Source organism: Magnolia sinica, chromosome 11 (assembly GCF_029962835.1).
Source record: "Magnolia sinica isolate HGM2019 chromosome 11, MsV1, whole genome shotgun sequence".
Classification (NCBI taxonomy): domain Eukaryota; kingdom Viridiplantae; phylum Streptophyta; class Magnoliopsida; order Magnoliales; family Magnoliaceae; genus Magnolia; species Magnolia sinica.
The window spans coordinates 18,603,281-18,629,288 of NC_080583.1; the positions used below are offsets into that span (position 1 = coordinate 18,603,281).

At 40.7% G+C, this 26,008-nt stretch overlaps 1 protein-coding gene and 1 non-coding gene across 3 annotated transcripts in view; both read right to left on the minus strand.

The window, feature by feature from the left end:
- The window catches only part of LOC131218892 (serine carboxypeptidase-like 17), a 108,760-nt gene extending 83,658 nt beyond the window's left edge, over positions 1-25,102 (minus strand). For both annotated transcript variants that reach the window (XM_058213771.1, XM_058213770.1), the window contains exons 1-2: positions 24,903-25,102; positions 24,441-24,586 (exon numbers count right to left, since the gene is read on the minus strand). In XM_058213771.1, the coding sequence (XP_058069754.1) occupies positions 24,441-24,586; positions 24,903-25,039 (283 nt within the window). In that variant the 5' untranslated portion in view covers positions 25,040-25,102. The remainder of the gene's footprint in view (positions 1-24,440; positions 24,587-24,902) is intronic.
- On the minus strand, positions 4,880-4,986 carry LOC131219781 (small nucleolar RNA R71). The gene has a single exon (XR_009158425.1). It is a non-coding gene; the product is annotated as a small nucleolar RNA R71 (small nucleolar RNA).
- Positions 25,103-26,008: the final 906 nt, after the last annotated feature.

Here is a 26,008-nt window from a genome sequence, read left to right on the forward strand (position 1 = left end):
TGTAAACGCAATTCCTACCAACAAAATATGATCAGGCATTCTTCCAAGCAATACTAAAATTGTGGCCAAGGAAGCCTTAAGGTGAAGGATTATACAGAAGAATTTTACCACTTATATAACAACTTTATAGAGACTCAATTACAACAAGTAACGAGGTTCACAGGCGTACTGCACATGGCTATATAAGATCGTGTCATGTTGCAACACATTTGGAGTACTCTAAATGTGGTTTTCAAGTTGGCAATAAGAGTAGAGACAATTAAACTTACCTATCGTGAGAAGCCATGCAGTGAGGAGGACCATTACTAAACTCAAATAGGTGATGATGCGGGCTTGAAACAAAGGACTTGTCAAGTAACATTTTCAACCTTCCATTGTCGTGAACCGAGATTCAGGGAGTAAATAAAATAGGCAACATGTAGGAGCACTCAACACCGAAAACATGTCCTAGAACCTATATACTACAACCTAATTGTTAATTATTGCAGGTGTGATTAACATAGGCATCAATCTAACCAGTGTCCTTAGGTAGAAAACTAACATATCCACCAACTCAGGGTCGGCATGTGAGGATTGATAAGATTCTGAAAAGGAGGAGGGCGGAATTTTGAGGACAAAGGGAAAGAAGAGAAGGCTTATGAAGATATAAAGAGTGTATTCATTTGTGATGTACACTCTGAAGCAGGATAAGGACTACAATAACATGATATCTTAAGACCACATACACAAATCAATAAGAATATCTGTTATGAAATATAAACAAATCACATTATACTCTGATAAAAAGGAGAGAGAAATCGTATGAAGGTGAAGAAGAGAATTACAAAGAAGGGGAGAGAGAGAGAGAGAGAGAGAGAGAGAGAGAGAGAGAGAGATGAAGAAGTAAACATACGAGAAAGAGTCGTGCTCTGTTTCTCACAAACCCTAAAAGTTTTATAGTACACCAATCTGTGTACATGGCCCATTTATGACTGAGCCTAATTAACATGGGCTAAGCCCTATTATCTTACAACATGTTCAACTCACTACCGGACTAATTCAACTATGTACAGAAAAACCTTTTAACACTCCCCCACAAACCTTGGCATATATATCAATTATGCCTAGCTTACCGCCGATAAAGGATTCTTATGTACGAGGCATAAAAAATTTTAATATGTCGGCTAACTGGGCCTTGGATGGTACAAATTAGGTGATTACTTCTTTGAATGTAATCTTCTCTCTGATGAAGTGGCAATCCACCTCTATATAATTCCTATGCTTATGAAAACTAGATTTATGGCTATGTGTCATGCTACTTAGTTATCACGGTATAGAATCAATGGTTCTTTACTGAAGAGTTGAAGTTCCTTTAGGAGTGATCATATCCACAACGACTCACAAACCACATGACCAATTGCCATGTATTTGGCTTCAATGCTAGACCTAGTGACAACTGTTTGTTTCTTGCTTTTCAAGGTTGTTAAGTTTTTCCCAATGAAGGTACAATATCTAGATGTGGACTTTCAATCTCTAATGGAACCTACCTAATCATCATCGATATAAGATTCAATTTTGGAGTGCCAATGAGATTTATAGAAAAGGCCATCCCCAAGATCTTCCTTTGGGTAACGAAGGATTCAGGTGACAGCTTGTTGAGGGTCAAATATTGCATATCAGACCCATTTATTGCATGAATTTACAAGCATGATGCCGTTTAATAGCCTGATTTAATTGTATTTGTGATGCAGAGTGTATTTACAAGCATGAATTGAAAAAGGGTGCTTAAACCATGGATTTGACGCTCTGATGACACCCAAGGCAAAGGACGGACTCCAGGGGACCAAGATCGATGGAATTACACACTAGGGATCCGAGGAAATCAAGTTATTCACGTTAAAGAGGCCCGAAATTGGTGAAAAATGTAAGATCATATAGTTCACGCCATCTGATTGGCTCAAAACTTCATACATGGCCTGAGGGCCATAAATTAACCGTACATATCAAAATTCAGCCCTTGGATCACTATGGAAGTGCCCCAACTGACAGATCAGCCCATAAACCGTTGATTCTGGGCCCACCTGATATCTGGAACTGTCTCAACTTTGGTCTCGGCGGTTTAAATTAGATGAGGAAACAAATGGATGGATCGGATCTTGCATATACATTACAGTGGGCCCCGTATAACCAAAGTGTGTACATGAGGTACACATGTGCCGAGCCGCACCGTACCGTGTATAACGGGTCAGCGCGGCTGACCCGTATCTTCTTCATTAAAACGGCAATTGCCGCATTAACGCTGTATAACGGACGGAAACTGTCCGTTTTTGCGGATGCAAGTGGGCCCCACCCATGGCCTGTACGGATAATCCAATCCGTCCATCGTGTAGAGGGCCACGAATTCATCGAACCCATGCTGAGCTTTTGGACCCATGCAATCACACGTGCGCGATACAGAGGCCATAAGTGGACTGCCCTGCAACGTTCAAATTGATGTTTGAATGATTTCTTCTCTGATTCTGAGCCAATGGACATGAAAAACCATCTGTTTCTGACCGAAATTTCGAGGGCAATCTAATGGATGGGGTGGATTTCCTTGAAAACACCTCTGTGGGGCCCACCGATCACGACAGCGCCGGACATGTGAAAGGCTACACACGTCCGCGAAATTGGATTTTTCAGGCAGTTGTGGCCCACCATCTTTGATCATATGACAGATCTGAACCGTCCATCGTGTAGGCCAGCCAAAATACTTCCAAGAGACGCTGATTTTACAGAAATAATGCAAGGAACGCGAGAGTTATGAAGCCCCGAACTCTGCTGCGAAAAGGCTTTCGCTGCGCGTGCGATAACTTCCCAAATCCGATTTCCACCACTCCAAAAGCTATAAAAAGAGTTCTAAACGTAGAGAAGAGGGTGTGGTTGAATAGGGGACGTCAGATAGAGAGAGAGAGGCGGAGAGAGAAGTGTTTGGAATTTTTATGTATTTTTTCTTTATTTTCCTATGATTATGTTAGGCTAAATCCCTTAACTAGGGCTAAGAGGTGAAGCTTGTGGCGTGATGGGAGCTTCTACAAGTTTGATTGAACTGAACTGATTGACTTTGTTTTGATTTAAGAAATTCTTTTAGTCATTAATGATTTGTTGTGATTTAAATTACAGTAGATCTGTGATGGCTTGAATAACTTCTTTCCTTTTATTTTGATGTTCGGAAACCCTGTTGTTCGCCATCGTCTCATAGACATGGTTGGATGATGGAATCCTTCCTAACACTCATACATCTTTTGATTGGTTATGGATTGGTCTAAGTTCTGTTGTTTACCTTGTCTCTTAGGCATGGATTTGTGATGGAATCATACCTAATTCTTATACCTTTCATCTCTTGAAAACTATATCAAGTAAGTTCAGTATAATATCCATGAAGCAGGCATAAGATCTCCCTGATCTCTACAAGTGGATCCTCCGAATCCCTAGTTCACTTTCTCTGAATTCTTTAAGTTTAGATTAATATTTCATCATTATTCCTCAAATCACAATTGGTTTAGATTTCATCCTAGCCTAGTTCTAGATCTGGTTATTTTCAGATAACGTACAGGTTTCAGTCCCTGTGGATTCGACCTCGGTCTTACCGAGTTTATTACTACATCACAACCTTGCACTTGGGGTGTGAACAAGTTTTTGGCGCCGTTGCCGGGGATTGACGGTTACGTTTTTCTGAAATTAAGTAGTTTTAGGATTATTTTAAGATTAGGACTTTTCTGATTTTTAGGATTTATTTTAGAATTTTCTAATTCCAGGTTTTTCTTTAATTTTTTGAAATTTTCTATCTAAGTAACTTTCTATTTTTAGATAGTTTCCTTTTTTTTAGAAACTAACTTTTCTGTTTTGTAGGCTTATTAGAAATTTCTAAATTCGGTAATTTCTCTCTTCCTTACTATTTCTAGATTAGGATTCCTTTTTAGTAAGTTTTTAATTCTAACTCTTTTAGAATCTAATTTTGTTTCCTATTTTATTTTTAGAAATTTTCTATTTTAAGACTTTTTGTTTAGAAACTAACTTTTCTGTTTTGTAGGCTTATTAGAAATTTCTAAATTCGGTACGCTCTTTCTAAATTGCTACTTTCTAATTTAGAAATTCTTCCTTGTTTCTTTTTATTTATATATTTCTCTTCTTAGGAATTTTAATGGCTTGCTATTCTTAGAAACTAACTTGTTCTATTTTGCAGGTTTCAATTTAGGGACTCCAAATTGGTAACTTCCTTCCAACCCTCTTTCTCTGTTTAGATTTTTATTTCCCTTCTTAGGATTAGGTTTAGAATTTGATTGAGGGCTGCGAGTGATTCATGCCCAAGTGGGCTCGTGACAACACTCGACGTCTCTTGACTGAAGGAGGATTAGTTGAGGGGTTAACTGTCCATCGTAGGACTAGACACCGCTCGAAATCTCCTGAGTTAATGGAGGATATGGCTGGAAATCAACCTCTTCTACCCCAACCTAGGGTAGAAGATCTCCAAGATGAGAATGAGGTGCATCAAGCACCCCCGCCTCGTACCTTACGAGATTACTTACAACCGGCGGGGGTGAGTACGCCCTCATGCATGATTTTTCCTGAGAATGAAGGACACATGGATATCAAGCCAGGGGTGATCCAACTCCTCCCTAAATTTCATGGGCTTGAGTCAGAGAATCCTTACTTACATTTAAAAGAATTTGACGAGATCATAGCTACCTTATACTTTCTTAACGTGTCTGATGACACGGTCAGGTTGAAACTCTTTCCCTTTTCTTTGAAAGAGAAAGCCAAAACGTGGTTACATTCACTACGTCCTCGATCAATTGGCAGATGGAATGACATGACAAGGGAGTTCATTAAGAAGTTTTTCCCATACCATAAGATGAACACCCTAAGAAAGTCGATCATGAACTTCGCCCAAAGGGAAGATGAAACATTCTTCCAATGTTGGGAGCGGTTCAAGGATCTTGTCAGTTCATGCCCACAACATGGTTTTGAAACGTGGCGCATCACGAACTTTTTCTATGATGGACTGACATCTCCCATGTGCCAATTAGTCGAGACGATGCGTAATAGGGAGTTTATGAATAAAGGAGTCGATGAAGTGTGGGATTACTTTGATAAACTTGCTGAGAACACACAAACATGGGATATCTCCCCTAGACCTAGTACTACGTCTAGGCCGACTCACTCCAAGGAAAGGGGTGGAATGTATCTCCTGAGAGAAGATGATGATATTAATGCTAAGGTAGCTAATCTCACTAGGAAACTCGAGGCCATAGAATTTAAGAAGGATAAGGCTAAGGAAATTATTTGTAGCATCTGTGGTTGCAACATTCATACTACTGAAAACTGTCCAACTATCTCTGCCTTTCAAGAGGTATTAAATGAGCAATCCAATGCTGTAAGCAATTACCAAAGACCTTTCAGTGGGCCCACCTCTAACACATACAATCCTGGCTGGAGAAATCATCCCAACTTCAGTTGGAGGAATGGACAAACCGCTACACCTCAAGGTTACCTAAATCAAAATCCAACTCAAGAGAAACCTCAAGAGGATTCGGTTCTGAAACATTTTCAAAAGCAAGAGCTTTTCAATCAGGGTATGCTACAGGCCTTCCAAGACCTAACAAAAGCAATACAAGGACTTAAGGCTGAAAATACGATTGGGAACAAGGGGAGCTTCCCAGCTCAACCTCTTCCCAATCCTAAACCGCAATATGAAGTTAGCGACCCAAGCTCTTCAAATCAGATGGAGCAAGCTAAATCCATCACCACTCTTAGGAGTGGAAAGATCATTGACAAAACCATTCCAGTTAGGGCTAAAAAGCCTAAGGACCCGGAAGTGGATAAAGAAGATGGATCTAGTCATGCCCCACCAGAGTTAGAACCGGAACCTCAAGGAAAGCCGGTTGCTCCATTTCCCCAACGGTTGGTTGCACCAAAATCGCTCTCTAATTCTCAGGATATTCTAGAGGTGTTGAAACAAGTGAAGGTTAATATTCCACTACTTGATGCCGTGAAACAAATACCTTCATATGCCAAATTCCTGAAAGACTTATGTACGACTAAAAGACGGCAAAATATTCAAAAGAAAATCTTCCTGACTGAGAAAGTGAGTGCCATCCTAAAGCAAGATGTGCCGCAAAAATTTAAAGACCCCGGTAGCCCAACCATATCATGTGTAATTGGGAACCATCGAATTGATCACGCACTTCTTGACTTAGGAGCGAGCGTTAATCTTATCCCTTACTCGGTATATAAACAGTTGGGCTTAGGTGAATTAAAACCCACCTTAACCACACTACAACTTGCTGATCGCTCTGTTCGTATACCAAGAGGGATAATTGAGGATGTGTTGTCCAGGTTGATCGATTTTACTACCCAGTTGATTTCATCATCCTGGATACCGAACCCATCGGTAACACAAGCACTCAGATTCCTGTCATTCTTGGTCGCCCATTTCTTGCCACTTCAAACGTAATTATCAATTGTAGGAATGGTGTCATGAGTATGTCTTTCGGGAATATGACATTAGAAATGAATATCTTTTTCAACACGGACAGACGGATAGAGGAAGATGACGATATCTACGATATTAACATGATAGATACTTTCGTGGATAACAGGACACCCCTTACCTTATCCTCTGATCCTCTAGAGACGTGCTTGGCCCACTCCCATGAGTTTGATGATGACATAATTAGGGAGACATGTGCCATGCTTGATGCGGTACCGATACTTGAAGTTAACCGGTGGAGGCCACAATTTGAAGAGTTACCCCAAACTGATGAAGTGCCTCTACCGTCTAACCTCAAGCCACCGAAGCTTGACCTAAAACCTTTGCCCTCTGATTTAAAATATGCATACTTAGGTCAAGATGAGACATACCCGGTGGTGATTTCTGCCCACCTTGAGAAAGAACAAGAGAGTATGCTCATATCCACTCTCCTGGAGCATAAGGGAGCCCTTGGATGGACAATCGCGGACCTCAAGGGAATCGACCCCTCGATTTGTACTCACCGCATATATCTTGAGGATAATGCGAAGACCGCTCGACAACCACAACGTAGACTAAATCCAAACATGAAGGAAGTGGTTAAGGCCGAGGTTCTTAAACTATTGGATGTGGGTATCATATACCCTATATCTGATAGTCAATGGGTGAGTCCAACTCAGGTGGTTCCTAAGAAGTCCGGGATCACCATCGTAGCCAATACCAATAATGAACTCGTGCCGACTAGAGTCACTACTGGTTGGAGGATGTGCATTGACTATAGAAAATTAAATACCGTCACGAGGAAAGACCACTTTCCTTTGCCCTTCATTGATCAGATCTTGGAAAGGTTAGCTGGTCATTCCTATTACAGTTTCCTTGACGGGTATTCGGGCTACAACCAGATAGAGATCGCCCCTGAAGATCAAGAAAAGATTACGTTTACATGTCCCTACAGCACCTTTGCTTACCGAAGGATGCCGTTTGGACTATGTAATGCTGCTGCCACCTTCCAGCGATGTATGATGAGCATATTTTCTGACATGGTGGGGCAATATTTAGAGGTCTTCATGGACGATTTCTCTGTCTTCGGTCCATTTTTCAGCGAGTGCTTGGAAAGTCTTAAATGCGTGCTGAAAAGATGTGAAGAAAAGAACTTGGTACTTAATTGGGAGAAGTGCCATTTCATGGTTCAGAAGGGAATTGTCCTTGGACACATTATTTCATCCAAAGGAATCGAGGTGGATAAGGCAAAGATCGATCTTATCTCTAACCTACCTCCACCCAAGAACATATGGGACATGCGATCATTCTTAGGACATGCCGGGTTTTACACAAGATTCATAAAAGACTTTAGCCTCATCTCTCGTCCTCTATGTAATCTACTTCAAAAGTATGCACCATACGAGTGGACTGAACCATGTTAGGAAGCTTTCACTAAGCTCAAGGGCATGTTAACCAGCGCACCCATCATACAGCCACCCGACTGGAGCATTCCTTTTGAACTTATGTGCGACGCGTCTGATTATGCTCTTGGGGCAGTTCTAGGCCAGAGAAAAGATAAGAAACCCTACGTTATTCATTACGCAAGTAAGACTCTAAATCCTGCCCAAGTGAACTACTCGACTACGGAAAAGGAACTCTTAGCCGTAGTGTTCGCCTTGGACAAATTTAGGTCATACTTGATTGGATCCAAGATCATTATTTACACTGATCACGCAGCGCTTAAGTATCTTCTGTCTAAGAATGATGCTAAGCCCCGCCTGATACGATGGATCCTCCTACTCCAGGAATTTGACCTAGAGATAAAAGATAAAAAGGGAGTAGAGAACGTAGTGGCTGACCATCTTTCTCGCCTTAATCCCTCTGATTCCCTTGAAACAACACATATCAATGACATGTTCCCCGATGAACAATTGTTCAGAGTCTCCCATTCACCTTGGTTCGCTGATATTGCTAATTATCTTGCCACAGGTTCCATACCGACACATTGGACTGCGCAAGATAAGAAGAAATTTTTCACCAAGGTACGTAACTTTTTCTGGGATGATCCGTATTTGTTTAAATATTGCCCAGACCAAATCCTGAGGAGATGTGTGCCAGACGATGAGCATCAAAGTATCATCTCCTTTTGTCACTCACAGGCCTGTGGTGGTCACTTTTCTGCTAAAAAGACCACGGCCAAGATTTTACAGTGTGGTTTTTACTGGCCCACTATGTTCAGGGACACTCACGAGTTTTGCAAAGCTTGTGAGTGTTGTCAAAAATTGGGAGCGTTGTCCCGTCGAAATATGATGCCTTTGAACCCCATTCTTATCATCGAGGCATTTGATTGCTGGGGCATCGATTTCATGGGGCCATTCCCCCAATCTTTTGGAAATTTATATATTTTGCTTGCCGTAGACTATGTCACTAAATGGGTCGAAGCGATTCCATGTCGAACTAATGACCATCGCACGGTCATTAAATTCTTGAAAGAAAACATCCTTTCCCGATTTGGAACGCCTCGAGCTATCATTAGTGATGGGGGCTCACACTTTTGTAATAGACCATTTGAGAGTTTAATGAAGAAATACGGTATCTCTCATAAGGTGAGCACCCCATACCACCCACAGACAAGCGGGCAAGTTGAGATTTCCAATAGGGAGATCAAACACATTTTGGAGAAAACGATTAACCCCGATCGTAAGGATTGGTCAATTCGATTGACTGATGCTTTATGGGCTTACCGTATTTCATTTAAGACCTCTATTGGAATGTCTCCCTTTGGACTCGTCTATGGGAAGGCTTGCCACTTGCCTGTGGAATTGGAACATAGAGCTCATTGGGCAATCAAAAGTTTGAATTTCAATTTGGACAACGCGGCTCGCTACGCAAACTTGATTAAATGAACTCGAAGAAATCCGAACGACGCTTATGAGAACTCGAGAATTTACAAGGACAAGATGAAGGCATTTCATGACCAACATATTTTACGAAAATCATTCACGCCAGGCCAGAAAGTCCTCTTGTATAACTCTCGATTACATCTCTTTCCGGGTAAGCTTCGATCTCGTTGGACCGGCCCTTTTACTGTTATCACTGCTTACTCTCATGGGGCCGTCGAGATAAGAGACCCCGACAATGGCAAGGAGTTTAAAGTAAATGGACATCGCTTAAAGCCATTTGTCGAGAAATTTGATTCAGAGGACATGTCCATGCCTCTGACTGATCCTGTTTACCAGGATTGATCTCCTAGTCTGATGGAGGTATAGGTAGGTTTCCTGTTTTCATAGGAATAAGATAGTTTCCTTTATTCTGTTTTAGGATAGACGGTAAACTTAGCGCTCCTGGGAGCCAACCCAGCTTTTCTTTCTGTTTCATTTTCCTAGTTAGTTAGTTCAATGTTTGTGGGTAACATTGCTGCAAACCCACACGAGACTACAACTCGTCCACTAGGGGCAACCTAGGGGTTTAAAGGCTTGTTGCATACGCTAAATGCAATCGAGAGTACCTGCGAAAGTGGTGTAGGTAGGATTTCATTTTTGTTATTTTTATTTTTATTTTACTGGTTTCTCTCTTGTGCTGACCCGATCTTACGTAGATATCTTTGGAAAGCCTTTTGATTCTTTCGTCCAGGTACTATCTTTCCATCACTTCTCTTATATTTTTGTTGTCCCATGTGCATTGCATGCTTATTTCTTTTACATTGAGGACAATGTAGATTTTAGGTTGGGGGTGGGAGATTAGGTTTCCTAATCTGTGTTTTCTTGGTCTTGAGCAAAAATTGTGAAAATTTTAAATTTTTCTGGAATTTCGTATGAATTCGAAGTGATTTTGACGGCCATCTAGGGCACTTGGAATTACAAGATGAGTGATGTTGGTAATTTATGACTCTTAGATTTAGTTATTTATTATATTAGATTTCACAGTTAAGTTTGAAGTGTTAATCTCTGATTAGAAGTTGTAAACATTGATTGAGTTATGATCTCACATGTCACATCTCGCTTTCACATTAAGGTTTCAGTTTGATATTGAAGGATTTACTTGGTACTCACTAAGCTTGAAGGGAACCAACCTGAGAAATTGAAAGGATTGGGCGAATGGTCTACACCATAGGTTTGCTCCCTATAGGTGTAGATTTAATTCCCTATGAATGATATATGAAAAATTTAGGTGTACAGTCTTCATCATAGGTTTGCTCCTTGTAGGTGAGGATTTGATTCCCCTTCTTGGCGTTACTTTTAATGAAAAAATCAAAAGCTGAAGGAATGAAAAGATGATCTGTGAGGCAAGTTTTGGTTATCATGAATCTTCTTATTGGTTACCAGTGATATCCTAAAATAGAGAAGTGAATTTTAATGATGATAAGCTGAGATTACACTGTACGCTCATAGATCTCAATGATTAGAATTTTTCTAATTAATAGAATAATACTTTGAACTTGACTATGAAGTTTACCGTGCGCTTGAGTCTAGGAGGAAGTAATATCCAACATTCATGAATCTGGGAATTCTCATATCTGGATTATTCTACAAAAATCACATGAGTTTATAGAAATTGTTCTGTAATTCTCAACTTACTTTTCGCATATTTTGCTCGGGACTAGCAAAATGCTGGTTGGGGGTTGTGTTGAGGGTCAAATATTGCATATCAGACCCATTTATTGCATGAATTTACAAGCATGATGCCGTTTAATAGCCTGATTTAATTGTATTTGTGATGCAGAGTGTATTTACAAGCATGAATTGAAAAAGGGTGCTTAAACCATGGATTTGACGCTCTGATGACACCCAAGGCAAGGGACGGACTCCAGGGGACCAAGATCGATGGAATTACACACTAGGGATCCGAGGAAATCAAGTTATTCACGTTAAAGAGGCCCGAAATTGGTGAAAAATGCAAGATCATATAGTTCTCGCCATCTGATTGGCTCAAAACTTCATACATGGCCTGAGGGCCATAAATTAACCGTACATATCAAATTTCAGCCCTTGGATCACTATGGAAGTGCCCCAACTGACAGATCAGCCCATAAACCGTTGATTCTGGGCCCACCTGATATCTGGAACTGTCTCAACTTTGGTCTCGGCGGTTTAAATTAGATGAGGAAACAAATGGATGGATCGGATCTTGCATATACATTACAGTGGGCCCCGTATAACCAAAGTGTGTACATGAGGTACACATGTGCCGAGCCGCACCGTACCGTGTATAACGGGTCAGCGCGGCTGACCCGTATCTTCTTCATTAAAACGGCAATTGCCGCATTAACGCTATATAACGGACGGAAACTGTCCATTTTTGCGGACGCAAGTGGGCCCCACCCATGGCCTGTACGGATAATCCAATCCGTCCATCGTGTAGAGGGCCACGAATTCATCGAACCCATGCTGAGCTTTTGGACCCATGCAATCACACGTGCGCGATACAGAGGCCATAAGTGGACTGCCCTGCAACGTTCAAATTGATGTTTGGATGATTTCTTCTCTGATTCTTAGTCAATGGACATGAAAAACCATTCGTTTCTTACCGAAATTTCGAGGGCAATCTAATGGACGGGGTGGATTTCCTTGAAAACACCTCTGTGGGGCCCACCGATCACGTCAGCGCCGGACGTGCGAAAGGCTACGCACGTCCGCGAAATCGGACTTTCCAGGCAGTTGTGGCCCACCATCTTTGATCATATGGCAGATCTGAACCGTCCATCGTGTAGGCCAGCCAAAACACTTCCAAGAGACGCTGATTTTACAGAAATAATGCAAGGAACGTGAGAGTTATGAAGCCCCAAACTTGGCTGCGAAAAGGCTTTCGCTACGCGTACGATAGCTTCCCAAATCCGATTTCCACCACTCCAAAAGCTATAAAAAGAGTTCCAAACGTGGAGAAGGGGGTATGCTTGAATAGGGGACGTCAGATAGAGAGAGGGAGGCGGAGAGAGAAGTGTTTAGAATTTTTTATGTATTTTTTCTTTATTTTTCTTCTTTTTTCTATGATTATGTTAGGCTAAATCCCTTAGCTAGGGCTAAGAGGTGAAGCTTGTGGCGTGATGGGAGCTTCTACAGGTTTGATTGAACTGAACTGATTGACTTTGTTTGATTTAAGAAATTCTTTTAGTCATTAATGATTTGTTGTGATTTAAATTACAGTAGATCTGTGATGGCTTGAATAATTTCTTTCCTTTTATTTTGATGTTCAGAAACCCTGTTGTTCGCCATCGTCTCATAAACATGGGTGGATGATGGGATCCTTCCTAGCACTCATACATCTTTTGATTGGTTATGGATTGGTCTAAGTTCTGTTGTTTACCTTGTCTCTTAGGCATGGATTTGTGATGGAATCATACCTAATTCTTATACCTTTCATCTCTTGAAAACTATATCAAGTAAGTTCAGTATAATATCCATGAAGCAGGCATAAGATCTCCCTGATCTCTACAAGTGGATCCTCTGAATCCCTAGTTCACTTTCTCTGAATTCTTTAAGTTTAGATTAATATTTCATCATTATTCCTCAAATCACAATTGGTTTAGATTTCATCCTAGCCTAGTTCTAGATCTGGTTATTTTCAGATAACGTACAGGTTTCAGTCCCTGTGGATTCGACCTAGATCTTCCTTTGGGTAACGAAGGATTCAGGTGACAGCTTACTAACTTTGGACTTTGGATTAATGCATGAATCTGCTCAACACTCCAGCTATAAAGAAAAAAAAAAGAAAGAAAGAATGTCTAGTAGAGTAACAATTAAGTAGTTAAGTTTTCCAACTAGTTTTTTATATTTTTCTAGGTCTCCAAATGGTTCACCTTGGTCATTGAAAGGTTTGTTGTTCAGATCCATTGGGGTGTCGAACAACTTACATTCCGAGAGACTAATTTCTTTTAATAAATCTTACACATTTTCTCTAAAACAGGTTCATCCTCATGGCCGATCGGGCCACTTCAATTCCTAGAAAATATCTTAGGTTGTCATGATCTTTGGTTTGGAATTGATTTCGTATGTACTGCTTGACTTTAGTCATACCGTTAGCATCACTTCTTGTGATAGTTATATCATCTACATAGACAGTCAATGACACCATTCCTTTGGAAATCTGTTTCACGAACATGGAGTGGTTCATGTGATAGTTATATCATCTACATAGACAGTCAATGACACCATTCCTTTGGAAATCTGTTTCACGAACATGGAGTGGTTCATGTGATATCTGTTAAGTCAAATTTTACTAATAATCAGTAGAACTTATTAAACCAAGACCTCAGAGATTGCTTCAATCCATGTATGGAGAGCATGCACACTATTCCATTCTCCTCCTAAGCAACAAAGCTAGTTGGTTGCTCCATTTAGACGTAATTAGTTCGTCGTGTGTTGAGGGTCAAATATTGCATATTAGACCCCAATTATTACTTGGTTTTATGAATATGATAATGCTTAACGCTTCGTTTAATCGTATTTGTGTTGCAAGGTGAATTTAAGAGCTTAGATTGAAAAAAGGGTGCTAAAAGCATAGATTTAATACTCATAAGTCACCAAGGCAAGGTAAGGATATTAGGGGACCGAGATAGAAGAATTTACACACCAGAGATCCGAGAAAATCAAGTAATTCACATTAAAGAGGCCTGAAAATCATCCAGAATGCAAGATCACAGGTTTCTCACCATCTGTTTGACTTGAAACTTTATATCTGGCCTGATAACCCTAAATTAACCATACACATCAAATTTCAGCTATTGGATCTTTGTGAAAGTGGCCCAACAAATAGTTCAACTCATAAAACACTGATCTGGGGCCCACCTGATATCTTGATATGCTTCAATTTTGGTCTGAACCCTCACATTGGATGATAAAAAGGATGGACAAAGAGGATTTCTCCTAAACATCTCAGTTGACCCCACACTTAATGTGCGTGCACATAACGCACACCACTTATGCGTTGCACCGGATGGTCAGCCCGGTCAAAGACGAGCTGACCCGTCTTTCTTCTTGCGCAGGAAACAATGGGCAGACACTGTCCGTTGTCTGATGCTTAGTGGGCCACCATATTGACCTCATTGGATGATCTGACCCGTTCAGTCGACTCAGGGGTTGGAGATGACCTCATTTATGATTTCTTTTTAGTCCCATTTACACGTGCACGTGTGGATTTCTAGAAAACGCAGGATGAATGGCGAGTTGATTTGATACAGTGGACTGCACCAAAACTCGACCAAAACCACTCTTTTCCAACTGGTTTTTCGCCAGGAATCCAATGAATGAGGTAGATCTTTTCAAAAACATCACTGTGGGACACACCGAACAGTCCAGCGCAGTCACGTGCGTAAGGGACGTGTGTCCACACGTCTGGCCCTCCGTGGGCCTTTGTGTGATCACGATCAAGGTCGAATCGATGATCTAGACCATTCAAAAGATATAAAATGTGGTCTTGACCCTTCCTACGGAGACAGAATGGACGGCTTGGATGGATTCTTCCCTGAAACTCAATCCAAACGTGAGTCGCCTTGCTTTTCACTGAGCACGCTGCCTTCTTGCTGCGTAAACCAACTCCCAGCACCGATTACTCCTTGCTATAAAAGAGGGAGAGAGAGAGAGAGAGAGAGAGAGAGAGAGAGAGAGAGCGTGAAGGCATCTATCAGATCTTTGGACGTGGAGGATCCTTGGGGTAGCCGTGGAGGTGTGGTGTGGAGACGTGAAGAGAATAGGAGATAGAGAAGGAGCGTGGACCGGACATCTTAAAAAGAGTTTTCCTTCTTTTTTCTTAGTTTCTTTTATCTTCCTCTGTTTATGTCTTTCCTTAAGAGTTTTAGCATGATCATGTCAGGCTAAACCTCTTAGATAGGGCTAAGAGGTGAAGCTTGTAGTGTGATGGGTTGTGCCTATGGCTTAGATTCATGTTTTAATTGAACTCTCTTTTGATTCTAGTTTGATTAATAGGAATGCTTTCAATTTTTAATGGTTTGTTGTGACTTAAATTACAATCGATCTGCAATATCTTTGAGCATGTTCTGTTCATTATAGAGGTTGTGAAGTTAAGAAGCCCTGTTGTTCACCATCGTCTCCTGGGCATGGTTGGATGATGGAATCCTTCCTAATGTTCATAGTTCTCTTAGATTGGTTGTGGATTAGTAAAATTTTGTTGTTTGTTTTGTCTCATGGGCATGGTTTTGTAATGAAATCAATTCTAATTCTCAGACCTCTCATCTCTTGAAAACTAGATCAAAGGAAGTGCAGATTTGATTTTTAATGTTATATCCTCCAATTGGATTAAGATGGGACTATAAATCCAGTTGTATTTATGAATCAAGCATAGATCTCCCTGATCTCTACAAGCAGATCCTTGGAAACCCTAGTTCCCACCTTTAATTTCATTAGTTTTACTCGCTTTAATCACAATTATTTCCTCAATTATTCCAGATTTAGATTTCTTCTTTTTATAATTCTAGTTCAAGTTACTTTCAGATTACGCATAAGGTTCAGTCCCTGTGGATTCGACCTCGATCTTACCGAGATTATTACTACATCGCAACCCTATAATTGGGGTGTGAACAAGTTTTTGGCGCCATAAACTTGTTCACACCCCAAGTATAGGGTTGTGATGTAGTAATAATCTCGGTAAGAGCGAGGTCGAATCACCAAAAACTTGTTCACACCCCAAGTATAGGGTTTTGATGTAGTAATAATTTCGGTAAGACCGAGGTCGAATCCACAGGGACTAAACCTTGTACGTAATCTGAAAGTAATTTGAACTAGAACTAGGCGAAGATGTAATCTAAATCAGGGATAATTAAGAGAATAATGGTGAAACACTTTAACTGAAATTTGTAAAATTCAAATGTGGGAAACTAGGGTTTCCAAGGATCCACTTGTAGAGATCAGGGAGATCTATGCTTAATTCATGAACACAAATGGATTCAGAGTCCCATCTTCATCCAGTTGGAAGATATATCATTAAAATCTATAGCTGAACTTCCTTCGATCTAGTTTTCAAGCAAGAAAGTTGTTGTTGTTTTAGTGGATAGAAATTAATGGTATAGAAATTAATTCTCGAATAAAGTTTAGCTTAGTAACCGGTGAAAAGGCTTTTTCATAGTTTAAGCCATATATTTGAGTATAGTCTTTTGCCATGAGTCTTTCTTTTAGACTTTTAAGAGACCCATCAGGTAAGTGTTTTTTTGGAGAAAACATGTCGACAACTTACAATCCTTTTGCTGAGAGGTAATGGAACTAGTGTCCAAGTGCTATCTGATGCATAGTAGTAATTTCATCTTCCATGGCTTTTTTCCAACCAAGATGAGCTAATCCCTCATAATGGAATGTGGAAATAACCACCTTAGACAAGGACATGACAAAAGTAGATGTAGAGGGAAGCAAGTGGTGGTACGAGATAAAATTAAAAAGTGAGAGGCGGGTACAACTTTGAATTCCTTTACAAAGAACAATCGAGAGATGAAGGTCTGAAGGTGGTGTAGGTTGGCCAAGAGCCTCTTTCAAGGGGGATGATGGTGGGTATGAGCTAGAGACCATAGGAGTTGACAAAGGAGGTGATGTTGTGATATCTGGCTATTGAAGAGAGTGCTCGGGTGGAGTAACATAAGGGCAAGGAATAGCTCGGTGATTGGTGGAGCATGACCTTCCCCTAATTGGAAGGAAGAGAGAAAAAATAATTCTTTAAAGAAGGTCACATCTACACTCACAACTAATTTTTGGACTAACCAAAGCACTTATAGACTTTCTAAATGTGAGAATATCCTAAGGAAACTCATTTGGTATGTGTTTATATGATTGCTCACATGAAACTTATTATCTCATTCCATAGACTTATTCATATTGGTATACTTTGATTTCTATTAATTTTACACATTTTAGAATTTGTGTTAGTGGCTTATTGTGCTTAAAAAAAATATATTTTTTTTTAAAAAAAAAAAAATGTCTTTTTAACCCCCCCAGGACTTAGCCATATCTTTTAACTCTTAGTGTAGCAGTAATTTAACTTGGATTGTAATTTCAATTGGTTTCAAAGTGGGTTCCTCTTGAAGGGCTAAATTTCCTAGAGTGAGATCATAAAGGAGCTTGAAAATATGTCCAAGAACGAGGGTAGTTCAGTTTATATACCTCCATACTTTGATGGATCAAATTATGCATACTGGAAGGGTAAGATGAGAATTCTCTTTAGATCATTAGATCCCTTAGTGTGGGAGGTAGTTGAACACATATGGTACACACCTACAAATCAAGCAGTGAAGAGATAGGGTCACAATTACCACACCCAAACCACCATCTTAATAGACAAAATCTAAAAGAGCAAGATATGGGTATGATGCAAAGGCCCTAAATGCAACTTACTGTGCTATTTCACAAGACGAATTCTAACAAATGCACATGTAATACTGGAAAATAAGCATTAGATATATTAAAAACCACCCATGAGGGAACAAGTACAGTTAAAAGGTCAAAACTCCAGCTCTTGATGAGTCAATTCGAAAATATCAAAATGGAAGATCATGAGATCGTTATGGAGCTCTATACCAAATTGCATGACATTTGTAACTCCATGTGGAGGTTAGGTGAACATGTCCCAGAGGCCCACATATGTAGGAAAATTCTTAGGTCTCTCCCTAATAGGTTCATATCTAAGCTCACCTCTATAGAATAATACAGAGATATAAATACTATGAAAGTAGAGGAACTCATAGGAACCCTATTGACTTTTGAGCTACATTTTAATACTTCCACAAGATATAAAAACATTGTTTTGAAAACTTCTCATAAGAAAGATGATTCAGAAGAAGACGATGATGAAGATGATGATGAGGAAATGGCTCTCATGGCAATTAAATTCAGAAATTTTTTTAAGAGCAAAAGAAAAGGTTTTAACAAGAAGGGAAAAACTTTTGATTCCAAGTGCATGATAGGTAAATCCCCTAAGAAATCAAAAGAACCCTAATGGCAGCCACTTGGCATGAATTCGAAGATTCTGAATCAGACTCGGAAGAATCTCATGGCCTCTCATGGCCTCTACCACTATCACTCTCCTTGACATTGGGAACATGGGAGATGATGATGATCATAACACCCCACGAAAAGAGAAAAATGAGACTTCCTCAGATGAAGAAAAAGAAGAGGATGAAGAGGATGAAAATGATGGACTTCAGGAAGTCTATGACACACTATATACTTAAAGCTTGAAGTATATCAAAAAGTATAATCAGCTTTAGGCTGAAAACAGCAAATTAGTCGTTATAGTTAAAGAATTGAAATTTGACAACTCTAATTTAACTAAAGAAAATTTAAACCTTAAGGGTCAATGAAGAGAGGCATTGAAGAAAAATGAACTAAAAAATGCTAAATTTCTCAACCATGGTTTAAAATTAGAGATCAACCAATTGAATTCTCATCATGTAGATGTAAAACGCAAGTTTGCCTAAGGCGAAGAGAAATTAGAGAGATTATTAGGAATGGACAAAAGGTTTAGGGACCAAAAAGGATTATGATATGATAGTCACACCTCTGGTACAACCTTTGTCCATCCTATGATTAAGAAAGATTTTATGGCTTCTGGAATATATCCAGAGCATCTCCAGCTTGCCACTCATGTGGTAATATGGGTCATTTAAAATTTAAATGTTTAGCATTTAAGAACCCACAATCCACCCTAGCCCTAAGTTAGATATGTAAATTTATTGCAAGTGGGAGAATGGTGCAACTTGTAAGGAGTCCGCAGAGGAGATCACCAGAGAAGAAGGAGAATGTGAGGAGAAAGATTCCCACTCCTCCTAAGCTTGATGGAAAAATGAGAGAAATGATCAAGCAAGTAGCCCTTCTTAATGAGAAGACTAAAAGCATGATGAATGAGATGAGTACGGGCAATGATCAGTCTAGTAGAAAAAGTAAATCGCCTGCCAAGAGAAGATCTCCAAAAAAGAATTCACCGCCGAGAGATGAGTCAAGGAAAGAAACTCTCTCCCAAGAACAATTCAGGCCTGAAGAAAATTGTTGTAAAATGGGTTATGAAGGATAAAGTGAATTATCCAGTGATTCACACAGTACTCCAGGCTGGTGATGTAGTTAGATAGTATCTAGATAGTAGTTGCTCTAGAGATATGATCGGTTACAGAACCCAGTTTTTCTCTTTAGATGACTTTAATGGAGGGTCTCTTAATTTTGGAGATGGGAGCACTGTTTAGATTGTTGGGCATGGTACCATTAATGGGACAGGTTTGGCCAAGATTGAAAATGTTCTCTATATAGAAAGATTGAAGCATAACATCTTAAGTATTTCTCAAATTTGTGATGAAAAGCGCTCGGTGAGATTTTCAAAGGAGATGTGCGAGATCTCGGATTCTAAAGGCAGAGTGATCATGAGAGGTCTGCACACTAATGACAACTGTTATGTCATAGAGATTAGTGGAGATTCTACTTCTCCATTTATTTTCCACATGACACAAGACAATGAAGCTGAATTATGACACTAAAGGCCCGACCATGTCCACTATAGGAATTTATCTCATCTAAGTTCGAAGAATCTGGTGAGAGGGTTGCCTAAGATCAAGGAGAAGGAGCTAATTAACTTCGGTTTTAGCTACCCATACCACCTTCGCACTGCTCTTGACAAGGTCAAGGAGAACGCCCGGCACATCACTAAGCTAGAGGAACTATGTAACTCTATCCATGCCCTAAAGGATTTCAGGTGCTCGGTAAGATCTCCGGCTCTAGAGTAGGGTGTGATCTGAGGCATCTAGAATCTCGACGAAAGCTGAGATCTCATGATGTCATCGGTAAATGGTGGTTCTGTTTCCTCCAATATGGCCTCAACTGAGGTCAAAATCTGAGTGTGGTACATTTATTGAATGTCACCATGTTATCCTCGGATCTCATTGAGTTTGGCCTCCCATGAGACCTCGTTCTCTGCTATCACTTGGGGAGCTTTCTTGCGCTTTCTTTTCTCTAGCCTATGGTGTAGGTCAAAGTCAGCAAGCGTTGTGGTTCCCGTGCTGTGTGTGGGCGCATGGCTATGTTTTCCTAGTCGCTACTTAACTATGTGCGAGTCGTCAGGTAGTAGAGGGAGTCGAGATAGCTCGGTTGTCATGCCCACTTCTGCTCCATAGATAGGAGGTGGATTCTGCCTTTCCGGTCTGCACGTTATACGGTTTATATTGTTGGTTAAGGCTTCGACCTGATTTTTCAAGGAGACGACTCGACTTCCTCGGTTGTAAGACCTCCATGCAGGCATCATAGAGCAAAGTTGGTTTAATGTTGTGAGGGTGGATCCCAGGGATCTGTAGGCTACTCTGCTGGTGCAGGAGTTGATGCAGTGATAACAGCCAAGGCCCTTTTTCTTCCTTTTGCCATTGCTGTCGAGGTATGTCCTTCGATGCCTTTGCAAACGATTCCCACGGACAGCGCCAAACTGTTGATGTTGAAATCTGATCGTCCTTACTAGACCGTCGTGTAACTGCAAAACCAAATAGCAATGGGAGCCCTAGTTGTAACTGGGGATCCTCCGAAGCCTAAGTTAGAATAAACACTCTGAGTCTAGTCGTGTTAGGGTTTTTGTGCCTACCTTTTCCCGTAGGTTAGGTCTGTATTTATAATCTCTTGGTACCTCTTACGTATATGGCAATTCCTTCATTAGGCAGGTACATATCTCAGAAGGGATCATCTTCCAAATATGTCATGATTATCTAGGCGGGATCTTCAGCAAAAATCTCGAGGAGGTAACCCTTGCCGTATATGGAAGGGATCTCCTAGTGGTCATTATCCGAGGAGGTCAAGGTTGACGACCTAGGAGGCTAATGGCCGAGGCCGCCCTTCGAGGTTGATGCGAGGCCTTAGCTTGACAGCAAAGGTGAGTGCTTGTAGTTGCCACTAGTGCTTATGGTCACCACTCAGATTGACAACAAAGGTTGGGGTCGAGTTTGTGATTCGATCGATGTACATAATATTCCCTTGGTCGCGATAGGGAAAGGTCGACCAGGCGACCAAGGTTACCATTCCTTGCACTTGGGTTGTTCACGATGGCTGAGGTTGGTATCTAAGGTTGATTTCTTTCCAGACTTCTCATCCGAGCTGTTGCCATTATCTGATTGGAGTCGTTCAATCAGTCCAATTTTATCCACAACATTCCCCATTTCTTCTTCTTTCTGTGCTTTCATGGTGGTGGGTTCATGGCTGGGTTTCGTACGCGGTGATTGTTAATGGGCTTTGGTGGGGATTGTGGTGATGCGCTTTTGGCGGTGAACGGGTTGTGGAGAAGGCATTTTGAAGGTGGATTCTCATATGGTGATTTCAGGGGGGTTTGGGATGGCTGGTTCCACCTGTCACCATGGCCCACTTTTTGAGTCGATCCAACCCATTAGAAACATTCCCAATCCTTGATTCCACGGGCGGGACCCATCTTTCTCTCACATGCAACCAACGATTTGGTGCCCACTTTTGATTCTTTCATATATATTGACCCCCGAATCGGATAGCGGCCCGCTCTCTTGGCCGATCTAGGTCGCTGACCTCGTTCTTCACCCTCATTTTCAAGTGCGGACACCTATCCAGTGTGGCCAAATCGCCTTGTGGGGCCCACATTTGACCATCAAGCTTTCCATGCTTGTGGGCCCCATTTGGCTGGCCTTTACACAATTCAAACTATTCATCGTGATTCCATTCACACTTGGCGGATGGGCGCCCATCCTGGCCGCTTGGATGGGAAGTCGTTTGCGTACTGAGCGTACTAAGTAACTCAGTACGATAAGCATGCTGTGTAAACTCTGTGGAGCCCACCGTCAGCCATGGATTTTATCCACTCCGTTCATCCCTTTCATCAGATAAGTTTAAGGCGTTAACCCAAAAATCTAGCATTTCCAAACTTTAAGTAGGCCACACCACTGGAAACAGTGTGAACTGAACGTCTACAGTTGAAAAGTCCTTATGGGCTATAGAAGTTTTAAGTCAAGCTAATATTTGTGTTTTTCCTTCACCGATGTCTGTCTGATGTTAAGAACAGGTTGGATGGCAAATAAACATCACTGGAGTCTTAGAAAGGTTTCAACGGTGTAAATCAATACTTCCCCGGAGTCTTAGAAAGGTTTCAACGGTGTAAATCAATACTTCCCTGGAGTCTTAGAAAGGTTTCAACGGTTGACATCAATACTTCACTTTTCCTTTGGTATGGTCCACTTTAGCTTTGGATATGCATCAATTTTTGGGTTCAACCCCTAAAATGATCCGGAGAAACGAATGGACGGAATGGATAAACCATATGTTACCCGGGTAGCAGCTCAGTGGATGTTGCCCCAACCTTGTGGGGCCCACCTTAATATAATTTCCGTATATGGACGACCGCGTCTATCGGTTATTCCATCTCATTTTATAATTAGATCCCAAATTTTAAGAAGATTCAAGTCTCAGGTGGACCATACCACTAGAAACAGTAATGAGTGACCATTAAAATCTTTTTATGAGCCACAAAAGTTTTGGACCAAGCTGATCTTTGATTTTTATTTTTATTTTTTTTCCCTTCATCCAGGTCTTCTTTACATTATCAACGGGTTGGATGGGAAACAAACATTGCGAAAAACTTTACGATGGGCCCTTTGAAATTTTTCATGGTAAAACACTCAATCACCACTGTTTCCTGTGGTGTGGTCTACCTGAAATTTGGATCTGCTTAATTTTTGGCATCATTATCTAAAATAAGATGGAGAAATGGATGGATGGCATGGATATACAACACATCATCAAGGTGCCTGGGTAACACTTACTCGGCACCTTTTGGTGGCTATTAGTGTTGTACTGCACATCTTCCTTCTAAGGATCCACTCACTAAGTATCTTTGCTAAAACACTTGTTAGAATAATTTCCCTAGTATTTTTTAAAGTTGGGTGCTTGCGACTTTATTGCTCAGTTGTATACTTATAAGAGTTTCAACATGAGATCCTGCGTTCGAGTAGTCATTTCGGTGTGAGTGAGTGCGTGGGGTGTGTGAGTGTGTGCCAAGGCAGATCTTTACACGAGACCTTTTAAAAAAAAAAAAAAAAGAACGAAAGAAAGAAGAAGAAGAGGAAGAAGAAGAGAATAATCTAGGCACGTCCGATCTTTATACAAGACCACACCATGTAAAGATCCCTCCAAATTGCGATTGTTAACCACACTATATCATCATTTCACCTACGTGGCATTGTCTGAGTTTTGCGCTGTCACCTATCACGGCTTATTTGTTTAGCCACCCGGAAACGGATTGGCTACTCGCCCTGACACTAGCCCGTTGGCTGATGGTCGATGCTCTGTGGGCCTCACCATGATGTATGTGTTTCATCCATGCTGTTCATCTATTTTTACAGATCATTTTATGTCTTGATCCCAAAAATGATGTGGATATAAATCTAAGGTGAAACACTGATAAGGAAAACAATAGTGATTGAATATCCACCATTAAAATCCTTCTAAGGCCCACTGTATTGTTTATTTGACATCCAATCTGTTGATTAGGTAATACAGACCTATGAATGGAAAAAATAAATCCAAAACTTTTATAGCCCTCAAAAGCTTTTAAATGGTCAACGTTCATTCAACACTATTTCCTGTAACGTGGTCCACTTGATATTTTAATATACCTCATTTTTGGTCTAATGCTTAAACTGATCTATAAAAATATATAAACGGCATGGATGAAACAAATGCATCATGGTGGGGCCCACAGAGCACCTACCTTTATTTGTCCCATTAATTCCAATCATCGCTGCTCATTTTAGGACATAATAAAATAAAATAAAATAAAATAAAAAAACCTAAACTACAGTTGAAATTAAATAAATTTTGTTGAAAACTTCATCAGAGCCACAAAAGTTTTGTATGAAGGTGATATATGTGTTTTTAGTTCGTTCATGTCATTCCGACTTGTGAGCAGGTTAGATGACAGATACACATCGTTATAAGCACTACACGGCGGGCTCACTTTGTCATGTGCCATATGATTCTTTAATATTACGTACCTATTTCGTAGACAAGGGCACTCCACCCTGAGCAGCCAGGGCCGCCTAAGAGCCACAGGACAAGAGGGTCCTCTTTGGGGCTCTTCTCAGACTCCACGAAGTAGTAAAACAGCTGGTGTTCTTCCAAATCCCCCACACCCACGTACCTACAACAACCCCATACGTAGAGCATTGGTCCACTTTTAATTAGATCAGGACCGTCCAATTATTAGACCACAAGCCGGATTAGTATATGCCTAAAAATTGCACCAGGTAGACGTTCCTAATCATCCAATCCATAGCGCCATTTCCGGATGGTTGAGAAAAGCTTCGAGGAAAAAAATGCTATAGATAGAAAGATTAGAAACGGCTACAAGATGCAATTTTCTCTGATTTGACCATTTATAATCTCGAATGGCAGCCATTGGATGCACGAAGGAGATCATTCCAAAGATCGGCAAAGGAAGGAGAATTACAGCTTACCCGGTCTCTAGACGGAAGGGGAGAGGGCCAGAAAAGCCAGGTAGATAGCTGACCGTTGATTGAGAGACAGTTAGCCGTGGATAGTAAGATGAAAGCACTATGAGTATGCAAACAGAGATTTGCTGCAACCTTGCCATTTTGCTTCCAGATAACTGGCTCCAAGCTGTGCCGAAATTATATAGGATATGATTCTCGACACAAAAGGGTATCCCTGACTGTGGGACCCACATTGATGCAGGTCACTTCAGGCGTGATGGGACGTGTTTGGATGGCTCGATTCTACCATAATATGATAGGAAACGGATTGGCTACTCCCCTCTTCGGTGCTCTGGGGCCCCACCATGATGTATGTGTTTCATCCATGCCGTCCATCTATTTTTCTAGATCATTTTACTGTACGAGGACAAAAATGACATTTATTAAAAAACTCAACTGGACCACATTATAGGAAGCAGTATTGAATGAGCTAAAAAAATTTTGGAGCCCTTAAAAGTTTTGGATCAAGCTGATATTTTTATTTTTATTTTTCCCTTCATCTACGACTTTATGACCTAATCAACAGATTGGATGTCAAATAAACAGTACAGTGGGACATAGGATGATTTTAATGTTGGATATCCAATCACTATTGTTTTCCTGTGGTGTGGTCCACCTGAGATTTATATCCCTCTCATTTTTGGGATCAATCCCTAAAATGATCTAGAAAAATGGATGAACGTCATGGATGAAATACATACATCATGGTGGGGCTCACAAAGCACCGACCATCAGCCACCAGGCAAGTGGAAGGGGGAGTAGCCAGTCCGTTTCCAGTGTGATATAAAACTCACATCATAATTCTTTGCAGCCTTAATGGTGGTATAGTTTAGTGTGCCCACTGGCTTGCAAAAGTGTGGAAACGGATTGGCTACTCCCCCTGCCACCAGCCAATGGCTGGTGGTCGGTGCTCTGTGGGCCCATTATGATGTATGTGTTTCATCTATTCCTTCCATCTATTTTTCTAGATTAATTTATGATAATGTACAAAAAATTAGGTACATAACAGTCTCAAATGGACCACATTATAGGAAACAGTGTTGAATGAACTTCGACCATTAAAAACTTTT